This window comes from Panthera pardus, unplaced genomic scaffold (assembly GCF_024362965.1).
Source record: "Panthera pardus isolate Hobbes unplaced genomic scaffold, ASM2436296v1 HiC_scaffold_8, whole genome shotgun sequence".
NCBI lineage: Eukaryota > Metazoa > Chordata > Mammalia > Carnivora > Felidae > Panthera > Panthera pardus.
The window spans coordinates 12586567-12600020 of NW_026527013.1; the positions used below are offsets into that span (position 1 = coordinate 12586567).

A 13454-nucleotide genomic window follows, 5' to 3' on the forward strand; every position below is an offset into this window, starting at 1 on the left:
GCAGCCAAGGTCTCACTAGCAAGGAGCAGAGATGGGACTCGAACCCACACCTAACTGACCCAGAAGCATGAGCGCTTAAATTCTGGGCAACCCTACGCACCCAGAACTCCAACGTCAATAACCTTTGACGTTAATGAGGGTTCTTGAAAAGCTTCCTCAAGATACACATCCATGAGACACAACTTTCAAAAGGTACAGCAGAGCCTCCGAAGCGATGCCGATGGGAGCTTAACAAGGAGATAACAGTTCTCTGGGGGAAAAAATACAACTATTGAAACAAAATCTCAATGACAGCATTCTCTTCGCAGAGCGCGATTCACCCCCATAACATATGAATGCCTCTCCTCACCGAAACCTCAGCACCAGTCTGAATAAGGCGGCGAGGTTTCCTTGCACCACTGACACGGCTTGATGAGTGACCAGGCAAGATCTCGGCACATCTGTTCTGGCTGACAAGGACACAGGCCTGGGCGAAGCTCGATTTGGCCGCTACGTTCCCCGGCGACTTACAAACCACACGCCCGGGTGTGACAAGGGAATAAATTATACAAGCAGTGAAGGAGAATGACGTTGGCAAAGCAGCAGTAGGAGCGGATTTGACCCTAGTCTAGCAAAACCCCGCTGCTGTCACCGGCTCTTTCTATACTGCCAAGAGCGGCCGGGTCAAAAACCACATTGGCCCAATTCCAGCCGCACATTTATTCACGCAAAATCTCAAAAGGGAAACCTAAATATTGCCTCTTTTCTGACTTTTTGACAGCCTCCGAAATGAAACCTCAGGGTTCCCCACGGTGTAGTTCACAACAACTCGGGCTGGAAGTCAACTAACTTCTTGGTTAAAAAATGTGTAAACAAAAGATCCTTTTTAGAAATGAGCTTTATTTTCAATGCGACTCAGTTCTGCAAGTCTACAGGTTTACTTGGTTACTTCTTCCTCCCGTCAGGTTTACCTACAAATCAGGATTTCAAAAACCACAACGAACAAATCAAACACCGGCAGGATCTGGGTGCTGACCACCGGCATTTCGTCTTGGCAATAAAAGGCCTCCCTTTCAATGAAGATTCTGTGCAAAATGCTAGATTTCCTCGAGTGAGGCTCCTTGCTTTTCAACCTTGAAATCACTCACTTGAAAATCAGACCCGGAATTCCAAACTTTGAGAACTGGGTCCTGATACCCCCCATGGGCCGAAAATGATACAATTAATGGCCCCAAAAGTGACTTTAACAGAGGGCTTCAAGGCAAGGCGAAGTTTCTCCTAACACCCACGTCTGCCTGCTCTGTACCTCTCTTCCATGGGAATCGGTAATACTTCACCCTTAAAGTCCTGGGGATGACCTCAGCTGCACCGAGTGGCCAAGCAGAGCCCATCGAGACAGGAAAGGAATTTGGACACAGGCCCAGCAACAATGAACTTGCTTGTTATTCGTAAATACAGTCCAGTAAAGAGGCTCCATCAAACTCAAAAGCCAACCTTTCTGTTTCAGATCCCTGGATAAAAATGATTTTTTCAAAACTTGGGTAATTGGAACCAAAAAGGATGGTTGTTAAAAATAAACGGAGAAATATCCAGAAATGGGTTTCTAGCGGAAGCTTGGAAGAAGAGGAATTCCAATCTAAAAAAACAATCTAGACATGTTCTTTTATCCGTAGGGAATGCAATGTTATCACATTCCCCTTCCATAAGCCCTCCTCAAACTCCTTAAGTAGTCAGCATTTCAGAGGAGAGACCAAAGTGAAAAGATCTTTGAAAAGAAAACAATGACGTGGCTGGGAAACCGTGTGCAGCTTGGCGAACATTTTTTTCCACCCACCACGAACTTGGGCTTTCTGGGAAGATCGCTGGTTTTCCAGTCAAAACCATTCTTGAAGTCATCAGGAACGGAGGAAGGGAGACCCGGCATCTGGGAAGGTGGTTCCTGGTTCCTGGTTCCCGGGAAGGCGTATATCTGGGGCTCAGGAGCCAAACAGCCTGGAAAAGCCGGAGGGCAGAAATGTACATGAAGATGCAAACGAAGCAAAGCTATCGCTCTGAAAACACTTTCAGAAGATTTTTTATGTTACTATTAAGATTATTTTGTATCCTTTATAATTTTGTAAGTGATTTTTCTGTTATGCAACGTGAACATACTTAACACTACCAAACAGTACATTTTATTTTTTTTTAATGTTTTTATTTATTTTTGAGACAGAGACAGAGCATGAGCAGGGGAGGGGAAGAGAGAGGGGGAGACACAGAATCCGAAGCAGGCTCCAGGCTCTGAGCTGTCAGCACAGAGCGTGACGCAGGGCTTGAACTCACGGAGTGTGAGATCATGACCTGAGCCAAAGTCGGAGCTTACCCGCCTGAGCCACCCAGGCGCCCCCAAACAGTACATTTTAAAAAGAAGAAAGCTATTTAACAAAGTATCTACTTCATCAGAATCTGTAACATTTTAGCCCATTCTCTATTACTGCCAGTCAGTGATGACTTTCATAAATTAAAAAAAAAAAAAAAAGATATTAACGTTATTCCAGTGAAGGAAATCCTGAATAGGGAAGGCTTGGAAACTGTACAAATGTCCATGAAGTTGAGAATGGGTATGTAAGTTATGATAGAGGTTTACTGGGGAAAACCACAGGGCTGTTAAAAAGATATATATGGTAGGGGGGTTGCCTGGGTGGCTCAGTTGGTTAAGCATCTGACTTTTGATTTCGGCTCAGGTCATGACCTCACGGTTCCTGAGTTCGAGCCCTGCATCAGGCTCTGTGCTGACAGTGTGGAGCGTGCTTGGGATTCTCTTTCTCCCTCTCTCTCTGCCCCTTCCCTGCTCTCATGTGTGTGCACGCATGCACTCTCTCTCTCTCTCTGAAAATAAACTTAAAATACACACACACACAGAACTCTGTTACCTTTACGACATTTCTATAAATCCAAACTCTTTCCAAAATAAGAAGTCTTTTTGAAAAAAAGAACAACAGAAAGTGCAGGACCAACTGGATTACAACATATGCAAAAGAATGAAGCTGGATCCCTACCTCACACCATCTACAAAAATTAACTCAAAGTGGATCACAGACCTAACTATTAAAATTAAAATTAGAAAACTCTTAAAAGAAAACTTAGGCCTACAGGTGCCTGGGTGGCTCAGTCGGTTGAGCATCTGACTCTTGATTTTGGCTCAGGTCATGATCTTGCAGTTTGCGAGTTTGAGCCCTGCTTCGGGCTTTGCGCTGACAGCGTGGAGCCTGCTTGAGGTTCTCTCTCTCCCTCTCTCTCTCTACCCCTCCCCTGCTTGCATGCTCTCTCTCTCAAAATAAATAAATACACTTTAAAAAAAAAAGAAAGAAAAGAAAACTTAGGCTTAAATCTCCATGACCTCGGGCTAGGCAACAACTTCTTAGCTATTACACAAAAAGCACAAGTGACAGAAGGAGAAATAGATTGGAGTCTACCAAAACTAAGATTTCTTTTGTGCTTCAAAGGACACCATCGAGAAACTGAAAAGACAACTCCCAGGATGGGAGAAAATACTTGCAAATCACATATCTGATAAGGGACTGGGATCCACACTATAAAAAGAACTCTTACAACTCAACTAAGAAATGGACAAAGGATCTACACATTTTTCCAAAGAAGATATACAAATGACCCATAGGCACATGACAAGACGCTCGACGTCATTCACCATCAGGGAAATGCAAATCAACCCTTACATCCGCTAAGAGGGCTCGACTCTCATCAAGGCTCTCATCAAAAAGACCGACAATCGCAAGCGTTGGCAAGGGTGTGGGGAAACTGGAACCATCATACGCTCCTGGTGGGAAGGCACACTACAGCAGCGACTTTAAAAAATAGTCTGGCAGAAGCTCAAAAAGATAAATATAGAGTGACCCTGAGACCCAGCAATCTCACTCCTCGGTATTTACCAGACAGCCTCGAAAACGTGGACGCAAATGTTTGTATCAACAATGTTGGAGACAGCCGAAAAATGGAAACATCCCAGATAGCCATCAACGGACGGATACAAAAACAAGCCGAGGCGCAGCCATACAATGGACTATTCTTTGGCCACAGAAAGGAATGCGGTGTTGACATGCCACGGCATGTCGGAACCTACGAGACATCACGCTGAGTGAAAGAAGCCAGACACAGAAGGGGCCACACACTGTTACGATTCCATTTATGTGAAATACCCAGAACAGGCAGATCCATAAAGAAAGCTGGAGGGAGGGGAGGACAGGCAGGAACTGCTTAATGGGTCCGAGGTTTCCCTTTCGGGGGTGATGAAAACGTTCTAGAATTAGATGGCCGTGGTGGTTTCACAACCCTGTGAATATACGACAAAACACTGAGTTGTGAACACCAACTTGCACTTTTTTTGTACTTATTCATCCTTGTTCTCCCTCGAGAATTGGGGTCTTCCTCTCCCCAATACTTCAGTATGAAGATGGCAACGTAGAGAAGACTTAACAGAACGGTTCAGTGAACACCCACATATACACCACCTCCATTCTGCAATTAACACTCTGTTGTACAGGGTACCTGTCAATCTGTCTCCCTTATCTTTGATGTGTTCCCAAGTTAAGCTGCAGACGGTAATACTCTCGGTCCCTAAACCTTCAGGCACGTTTCTCTCTGTATTTCAAGTTTTTCGTGCCTTTTTAAAATTTCCAAAGTAGCTCAGCTCAAGCAATACAGAAGTGGGTGCAGGGAACTGTGAACCATCCCCTCAGGCCCTGTTAACCTCGTCAGCGGTCACAGCATGGTCACCTCTGAGCATGGTCACGTCTGCGGACAGCCTGGAGTAGATCCGTCCAACTCCCTGCCTGGAAGTCTCCCCACACACTTCAGGCATTTATTTAATGTTTATCACAACTGAGGCCAGAGTGTGCATTTAAGTGACATCCAGCCGCCTTTACTTTCAAAACACTCCCCTGTGTAGACAGAAGTTTTACCACACCATCAGTGACGGTAGCATAACGGTCGTACGGGCGTCCTTTGAATTACCTGACTATTCCCTGTTCTTGGACAGTTAGGGGATTTCCAGTTTTGTTTCGTTTTCTTTTTTTTGTAGCAAAAGTAGAACAGCTTTTATTATTTAAAAAGCCTTTGTTACTTTGAACACATCTAACGCCTTATTTATTTTTGAGAGACAGAGCAAGTACATGAGTGGGGGAGGGGGGCAGAGGGAGAGAGAGAATCTGAAGCAGGCTCCAGGCTCAGCACAGAGCCTGATGCGGGGCTCGAACCCACGACCCCAGGATGACGACCGGAGCCGAGGTGATTTCCAGTTTTTTAATATTCTGGGAAAACCGGTCCCTGCCTCCCTGACAGAGCCCTTTCTGAAAAAGATCTTCCCTCCCCGTGGATCCTACTGGAAGAGCTGGCCTAGGTCAGGGGTCGGCACACTCCCTGTGTAGCAAGTGGCACTCTAAGTAGTTTGGGCTTTGCAGGCCAGGCAGTTTCCATCACAAGGTTTCAAGCACTCCACCGTAACCAAAAGCAGTCACAGAAATGGGTGTGGCCGCATGACAATAAAACATCAGGAAAACCAGGAAATAGATACGGCCCAAGGGCTGTGGTTCCCTGACTCAACCTAAGTGATTCTGCTGGCACCAGGACAACCCCAATCTAGTAGGACCTAGGTGACACCAAGCTAGGTCAATCAGGCTCTGCTCTCAGGAAGCAGAATCAGCACACTAGGCTACAGACTAAGCCAGCCTTGGGCTAAGCTGGGACGTCACAGAGCCTGAGGCTACTACCATCCTGGTCACCGGCCAGCAGAGGAGCAGTAAAGGAAGCTAGCTAGGAGAGAAGGATGATGAAGCTGCTGGACAGAAAAGAACAAAATGATAAAAACACACCGAGCTCGCCCCTGCCCCAGGACCTTTGCGCGTGCTACGTCCAGTGCTCCTGTGCTTCTCTTCGGTTCTGGAGATGGCAAGGCTGCCTCTCGTTCTTTAGGTGTTGATTTACACAGCACTTCTCAGAGAGGTTCTTCCCGACCATTTCCCAAACTGAGAGCCTCCCATTTGCCTCATGAGTGAGGTTTTCCTATTTATTTGTTTTCTGTCCCTGTCCCATCTGCTATACCGTGTGCATTCACTGATGGCAAGGACTATGGCTGTCTTGGTCTCAGCTATAAGCCCAAGGCACAGCCCGTGCTGGATAGTTGTGAAGGAATGAAGGAATGAATGAATGAATAGGTGGGAACGTGGAAAGACCAAGGCTGGAGGAGCACCCCCAACACTGTTCTACCTCCTGTGAATCGTAGTTATGCTTCCCATGCTCTTCTGCAAATCCCCTGAGCTCTTCACGAGCCCTCTTTGTACCCGGACAGGCCTCAACCGAGCTCCCAAAGAGGGCCTCTCTGGGCATACACTGTGGTCCTCATTCTGGGTTCTAAAACACTTTCCAGTGGCACAGTGAACTCCCCCCCATCTCCTAAGTCCTAAGTCCATCCCTAACAGCCACTGGACTGGCACAAGGTCCCCCCAGCAACCCTAAATTCAACATCTCAATTATTCCGGACAGTCGATTTTCCTTCTCTCCCTCTTTAGGGTGAAGCAAGGGACCAGCCCAGCACGGACAAAATGCCAGATTCTCCCACTGTTTTTCCCGAGTCTGTTTACTAGGAGTCTCACAATTCATTAATAGCAGAATCAAAATTAAGGCCCCGCTGCTGGGAGGAAAACCAATCCGATTAGATTTGTTAAGCCTAATGAGGAAATGAAAAATGGGCACGAAAACAGAAAAAAGTCTGAAACCCTTCTGCTGGCTTCCAGCAGGGTAGGAAGCAGGGACCCAGCAGCACACTGGTCACTCAAGCCACATTTTCCACCCTGGCAGCCACCGAGCATACACTAGACACAGCAGAGCTGGCAAGAGGTAACAGGGCCAAGGCTCGAGGGAAGGTATCTCTTGGCAGCCTCTGCTGAGGTACCAGAAACAGCCAGGACTTGGAGAACACCGTGTTCCAGTCAAAGCTCCGGCCTAGACCACAGTGACACAGTCTAACCTGTGTAGACCCTGGTTTCCTCTCTAGCTGGGAGACTTCTTATTTTGAAAGCAGAAAGCGTGACACAAAAGTGCCGACAGAGGAGACAGGGAACGACCACCAGGTGGGTCGATCTGGAGAACGACACTGAGGATGACACGGAAGGGGACAGGCGGGCTGGACTTACACGATCATGCAGAACATCATGAAGACATTCCACAGCGCGATGAAGATGCGGAAGTATCTGAGGCTCAGTAGGAACTCCCGGATGTTGTCACCTGCAAAGGCAGAAAGCATTTTTACAAGCACGGCTCACATGTCTGCTGTCACGGCTGCAGTGTGCTTCTGCGGTTTCCGCCTGCCCCCATCCCACTACCCCACGTTCCGGGGGCAGCATGGCTTTCCCTGTGGGTCGCCGCTGCTCCCTGACGCTTGGCATTCTGGCAGTAGCTGCCACTGACCAACCCCTGAGAGCACCCAGTCCCCAGTCTCTGATTGGCTCAGGGAGGGAACATGTGACCCAAGTCTACCCAATGAGAGTCAGTCCTGAGATTTTTGTCTCAACCACTGGGAAGGAGGCATTTGCTTCCTGTCCATCTTTCTGGGCTAGGAAGTTGTAAGCCCAGTCCTTTGGGTCAGAGATTGGCAGACTGTGGCCCATGGGCCAAAGCCAGCCCCTCCCGCCTGTTTCTGTATGGCCTGTTAACTAAGAATATCTTTGATACTTTTTAATGGTTAAAAAAAATCAAAGGAGTATTTTGTGAGACACAAACATTACATAAAATTCATATTTCAGTGTCTATAAATAAGTTTTATCAAAATACACCCATGCCCCCTCATTTATATATAGGAGATAAACCTCAGAGCTATTGTGGATTTGGTTCTGGTTCCAGACCACTGCAATAAAGCAAGTCAAATGATTTTTTTGGCTTCCCAGTGCATATAAAAGTTACGTTTACACTATACTATATAGTCTATTAAATATGCAGCAGCATTACATCTAAAAAATAATGTAAATACATTAATTTAAAAATTATTGGTGGGTGTATAGATGGCTTGATGCTTGGTTGAACGTCCATCTGGCTCTTGGTTTCGGCTTCTGTCATGATCTCCCAGTTCGGGAGTTTGAGCCCCACATCTGCTGGGGATCCTCTCTTTTTGCCCTTCCCCTTCACTTGCTCTCTCTCTCTCTCTCTCTGTCTCTCTCAAAATAAATAAACTTAAAAAAAATATATATTGCTGGGGTGCCTGGGTGGCTCAATCATTTAAGCATCCAACTCTTCATTCTGGCTCAGGTCATGATCTCAGGGTCTAGAGTCAAGCCCCCCATAGGGCTCCAAGTGGGGCATGGAACCTGCTAAAGATTCTCTGTCTCCCGGGACACCTGGGTGGCTCAGTCGGTAAAGTGGCCGACTTCAGCTCAGGTCATGATCTCATAGTTTGTGAGTTTGAGCCCCGCGTTGGGCTCTGTGCTGACAGCTCAGTCTGGAGCCTGCTTGGGATTCTGTGTTTCCCCCTCTCTCTGCCCCTCCCCTACTTGCACTCCGTCTCTCCTCTCCCTCAAAAATAAACACATTAAAAAAATTTTTTTAAAAATTCTCTCTCCCTCTCCCCGAGTGCATGCACACTATCTCTCTCTCTCTCACACACACAAAAAATACTGCTAACAAATGCTAACCATCATCTGAGCTCTCAGCAAGTCATAATCACTGATCACCGAAACAAATAGAACAATGAAAAAATGTGAAAACCTGCTAGAATTACCAAAATACGACACACACAAAGTGGGCAAATGCTGTTGGGAAAATTGTGCCAACAGACTTGCTCGCTCAGGGTTGCCACACACCTTCAGTTTGTAAAAAACAAAATTCTCTGCAAAGCACAATAAAACAAGGTATGCCTAGATTTGCCGTGGCTGCTTTCAAGGAACGGAGCTGAGATGCGGCACCAGAGAAGGTATGACCCACAGGGCACCTGGGTGGCTCAGTCAGTTAAGCGTCTGACTCTTGATTTGGGCTTGAGGTCAAGATCTCCCAGTTTGTGAGTTCCAGCCCCGCATCAGGCTCGCGCTGATGGCAATGCAGAGCCTGCTTGGGATTCTGTCTCCCTCTCTCTCCGCCCCTCCCCAGCTCGTGCGCACACGTGGTCTCTCTCCCTCTCAAAATAAGTAAATAAGCACTAAAAAAAAAAAAAAAAAAAGAGACAGAGAGAGAGAGAGAAAGAAGGGATGACCCACAAAGCCTAAAATGTTTATGATCTATCCCTTTACAGAAAAATGTGCCAAGCCCTGCTCTCGGGTCACCTTTGTAAAAACAAGCAGCCTGAGAGTAAAACTAACCCAGAAGGACAAGGAGAGGATTGCATGCAGGGCGGCTGGTATGAGCCCTGAATCCAGGTGTGCCTGAGAACAGTCCTACCCTTGGGAGATTTCAAGTTGCCTTACCCTTTGGCTGGGTTTTCAGTGTTTGCAGCTGAAAAAGGACACTAATTCAGGCAAGTAAAAGGGGAGCTCTGCTTTGATGATGATTCGCTCTAGTTCCCCAATGCCACAGAACAGAACCCATTTCGAGAGGAAACAGCTTGGTACGATGAGACTCCAGAGATGTGGGTTCCAGAACCCTCCTTCAGGGTTTTAAGTCAATCGTCCTCCCTCACTAATCCTCCAGAATGAAATGAACGGGTCCAGATAGGGTAACCTACAAGCACGCTACCCAAAATGTCATCTCTAGACCACGGCTGTCCATTAAGTACAGAAAATACCAGGCAGGAGCTCAGAAACTTACACGGCCACCCGATATGACAGCCATCTGGCTTCACTGCATCATCCAAGCACCAGATGAGCACACAGACTTGCTGAACGCAGCTTAGATGAGTCCGGTATTGTTCAACCCACTGGGACAGCCACGTGCAGCTCAGCCCAGACTGCAGATGTCAAACGCGGGTCCATCCCCAGCATGTCTGAGAGGCACTGCTCGGCAAGGCCCTTCCTTGAGCCCAGCATCAAAAAAAAAAAACAACAACAAACAAACAAAAAAACCGGGCTCTCCTGCCATCAACGGGTGCTAACTAAAGGCCACTTGTTCCAGGCAGCAGCCAAGTGCAGGGGATACAAGGAGGAACGAGACAGGCATCCCTGCCCTAAGGAGCTCACACGGAGGACAAATACTAAACAAGTAATCACACACCTGATTATTCACCATGACAAGTGCCATGGGAGCATACAAAGGGGGCATCCAACCTAGCCCATGCTGGGGAGCGGGGGTTAAGCGCTTCGAGGAAGTGTATAAGCTCCGACCTTAAACTTGGGCAGGAGTTTACTGCCCTTCCACACAGGTGACCTTGGTCAGCCCCTGGCCTATAAATGCCCTAGTTTCCTCCTGTGTAAATGGGGGTGATGGGCAACTAGGAAGACCTCAGCACAGTGCCTGGCACACAGACAGCTCTCAACAAATGCAGCCACTACTGTATCAGGGGGTCAGCCAGGCACAGGGAGAGGGGCATTTTCTGCAGCAGCAGCAACAAGCACAAGATTACTAACTGGAAGGAGACGTGCACAGAGCCCCTGATCACAAGGAAGCCACTGTTGTGACTGTCCTTATCGTGGACACTCTCACCACCACCAAGCCCTCCCACATCCTACCCACCCCAGCTCCGATTTAGATCTATAGACCACAGCCCCAGGAGTTGGTCTAGTACCTTCCACAGAGTGGGTAAGCAATATACATATAGCTGCTGAATGAATGGATGTATGAACAAAAGAATGAATGGATAGATGGTCTAGTGACTGAGGGTACAACCTGCGGGGTCCGAAAAAGCCAGGTTCCAATCAAGAGGCTGTCACTGGTTTACTATGTGACCACAAGCAAGTCAAGCCACAAGCCTGAACCTCAGTTTCCACACCTATAAAATGGGAAAATTCCCTTTACCTTTTAGGGGTGGAGACAGAGGGGAAATACCCATAGGAAGCACCTAAGGGGGCAGCCGCCACCAGGTAGGCCCCCAATAAAAGGGAGCTGTCAGACTGTCCCCAAATTCACTGCCCCCTCCTACGCAATGGAACCTATTGTGTAGGTTCCTATCGTCCCTACGCAATGCTCCATCATGGCACCCACCGCCTGGGCTGCTCCCTGCTGTGTCCCCAGCATCCAGCACAGTGGCTGGCATGTGACAGGTGCTCAATAATGCTTGGTGAATGAATAAATGTATGGACACAGTAGTCATGTACACGTCTCATGTCTCAAACAGTCACATGAATAAATTCAGCAAGAAGTGTCAAACCTAGGGCCTCCAGAGGCCAGGCAGGTGAAATGATATCACGAAGAGGAGCTGGGACGAGTAGAGGCCACAGGCCCTGCTTCAACAGGGTCCTGTTTTTCTCAACTTCACCCAACAGGTGCCAAGAGGTTGCTTGAACCCTGAGCTGTAGGACGTTCAGATTTTTCTTGAAAAATTTTCTTGAAAATTCAGACAACTGAATTTTTACGTGACATCTGATTTATTTGAAAGCTAATGTTGGCATCTAATTATAAAAGAAAAAACAGGTCTGCAGTACTCTGAAAGCAAAAGCTACTTGTGAGGCTGTTCAGCTGCTCGTTCGTTCATTCATTCATTCATTCATTCATGCTGGAAGACTGGCACCAAAAGGGCACAGAAATGGGCCAAAACAAGTTGGAACAAGTGTGAGGGGCAAATATTAGCCACATGGTATCATACATAAAGGAAAATTCTAACTGTATGAAGTTATATGAGTTCTGACTTATGCGGGGAGGGTTAGCAGGAGAAAGAAGGTCGACAGAGGTGAACAAAAGGAACAGCACATCCTCAGGCCCAGCTCTCTCTCTCTCACACACAATCACACACGTACACACACACACACACACACACACACACACACACAGATTATTAAAAAGAAAACTGAGTTAGGGCTTGGTAAGAACAAATTGTCCTCTCTGAATGGACCAATTTCAGAGTCCAGAAAGGAGGCCTTACCTGTGCTGGGCTCCCTCGACTCCTCCCCAAAGCCCTGCGTGTCCTTCTTTTTCCTACAAAGAGGAACAGACAGTATCCACTTTCGGTGGGACATAAAGACCACTCAGTCCTCTGGCCCTGACCCTCAGCTCAGGGGGCCTCGGACACCGTTTCAGCTCTAGCCCTGCAGCGGACTTGGTGACCTCGGGGGGTTTAATGCCCCTTTGGACCATCATCTACCGGCCAATCACAGCAAGGCCTGCAGCCACCAAGGTGGAGAGGTTAGTCTGTGGGTACGAAGGAAGGCTAAGAACTCCGGGGGGGACGGGCCGGAGGCTCTCCGGGATGCAAGAAGGGAGATCGCCGGAAACGAAAAGTCTTGATTTCAAGTCACCATGGAGCGCAGGGTCACAGAAGGACAGACCAGGAAGGAGGCGTGGCCAGAGGGCTGGCTGGGACTTGGGGGCGTGGCCTACGACTTGGGGCGGGCTCACGCTCGTGGGGGCGGGTCTACGGGTCCCCTGGGTGGAGCCGCGATCCAAAGCGGCCTACTCACAGCTTAAAGTTGAGCACCGCCCCGGCGTTCATCAGCAGCGTCCTGCGAAGGGAGAATGAGGTTACCTGGGCCTCCCCTTGTCCCTCTTATCCTTCCTACCCCAGCCTCTGGCCCCCCTAATTACCCGAACAGCAGGATGTCCCCGATCATCGTTACGGCCGAGGCGTCCGTCAGAACCGGAAGCGGAAGCCTCGAAGAGGGAGGGGAGAGGAGCACAAACCGACCAATCTCGAGGCCACGCTGTCGAGGGCTGGTCCAATCGAAGGCCAAGACATGCAGGGTCCCGCCCACTGAAGGCCAGGCCCCTTTAGGAAAGAACAAGCGCCCCTTTTCTCTGGGAGGCCCGGAGGGTATTGAGGAGAGGGCGGGGCGATAGTGTGACGTCACCCGGGGCGGAGTCACCCGCGGCAGTATTAGGTTACGCACTGGAAGCGTGCCGCGCTGGAGTGAGGCACCCAGCGCGCAGGAAAATTAGTGCAGTAGCTTTATTTTCTGGGCTGGGGTCTCCGATGCGGCTTCTGGAGAAACTGGGCCTTCTGACCACTGAGATGCACAGGCGAATGGGTCCTGATGCAGTGGGCTCTAGGCACCGATGCCCGGGGCGGGGCGGGGGGGGGGGGGGGGCTTCCTCCTGGGCCCCAGTGGAAGGCGGGGATCCCCACTAGGCTGGCGCTACGGGGGAGTGGGGGGGGAGGGAGGAGGTCCCAACAGAGCTGTCCCTTCGGAGAACAGGGATCCCCGTGAGGAATGGAGATCGTAACTACAGAGCCCCATAGAGGATTAGGGTCATGACAGCTCCACAGACAATTGGGGTCTTGACCCTCTGGGATACGGGAAGATGGGGTTCACAACTGGTCGGGCCCCACAGAGGGTGCTGGTCCCGATCCAAAGGCTCCAAAGAGGACATGGATCCTAATCGAGTCCCACCGGGACAGGGTCCTAACTGTTTCG

General features: G+C 48.8%; 1 protein-coding gene across 1 annotated transcript; it reads right to left on the bottom strand.

Annotated features, from left to right (window-relative positions):
• Positions 1–859: 859 nt before the first annotated feature.
• On the bottom strand, positions 860–12693 carry SMIM7 (small integral membrane protein 7). Its single transcript, XM_019416207.2, has 5 exons — positions 12628–12693; positions 12504–12545; positions 11969–12021; positions 7167–7257; positions 860–1971 (listed from the first exon to the last, which is right to left on the bottom strand). The coding sequence occupies exons 1-5, from the start codon at positions 12651–12653 to the stop codon at positions 1956–1958; spliced, it is 228 nt and encodes a 75-aa protein (XP_019271752.1). The 5' UTR covers positions 12654–12693; the 3' UTR covers positions 860–1955.
• Between the last annotated feature and the right edge of the window lie 761 nt (positions 12694–13454).

Bases quoted from the DNA above. Each gene is read 5' to 3' on its own strand.
- SMIM7 (XM_019416207.2), bottom strand. From the start codon at position 12,653: ATGATCGGGGACATCCTGCTGTTCGG. The intron at 12,022-12,503 runs GTGAGTAGGCCG...TCCTCTTTGTAG, and splicing joins GCGGTGCTCAACTTTAAGCT to GAAAAAGAAGGACACGCAGG. The intron at 7,258-11,968 runs GTAAGGCCTCCT...CTGCCTTTGCAG, and splicing joins GTCGAGGGAGCCCAGCACAG to GTGACAACATCCGGGAGTTC.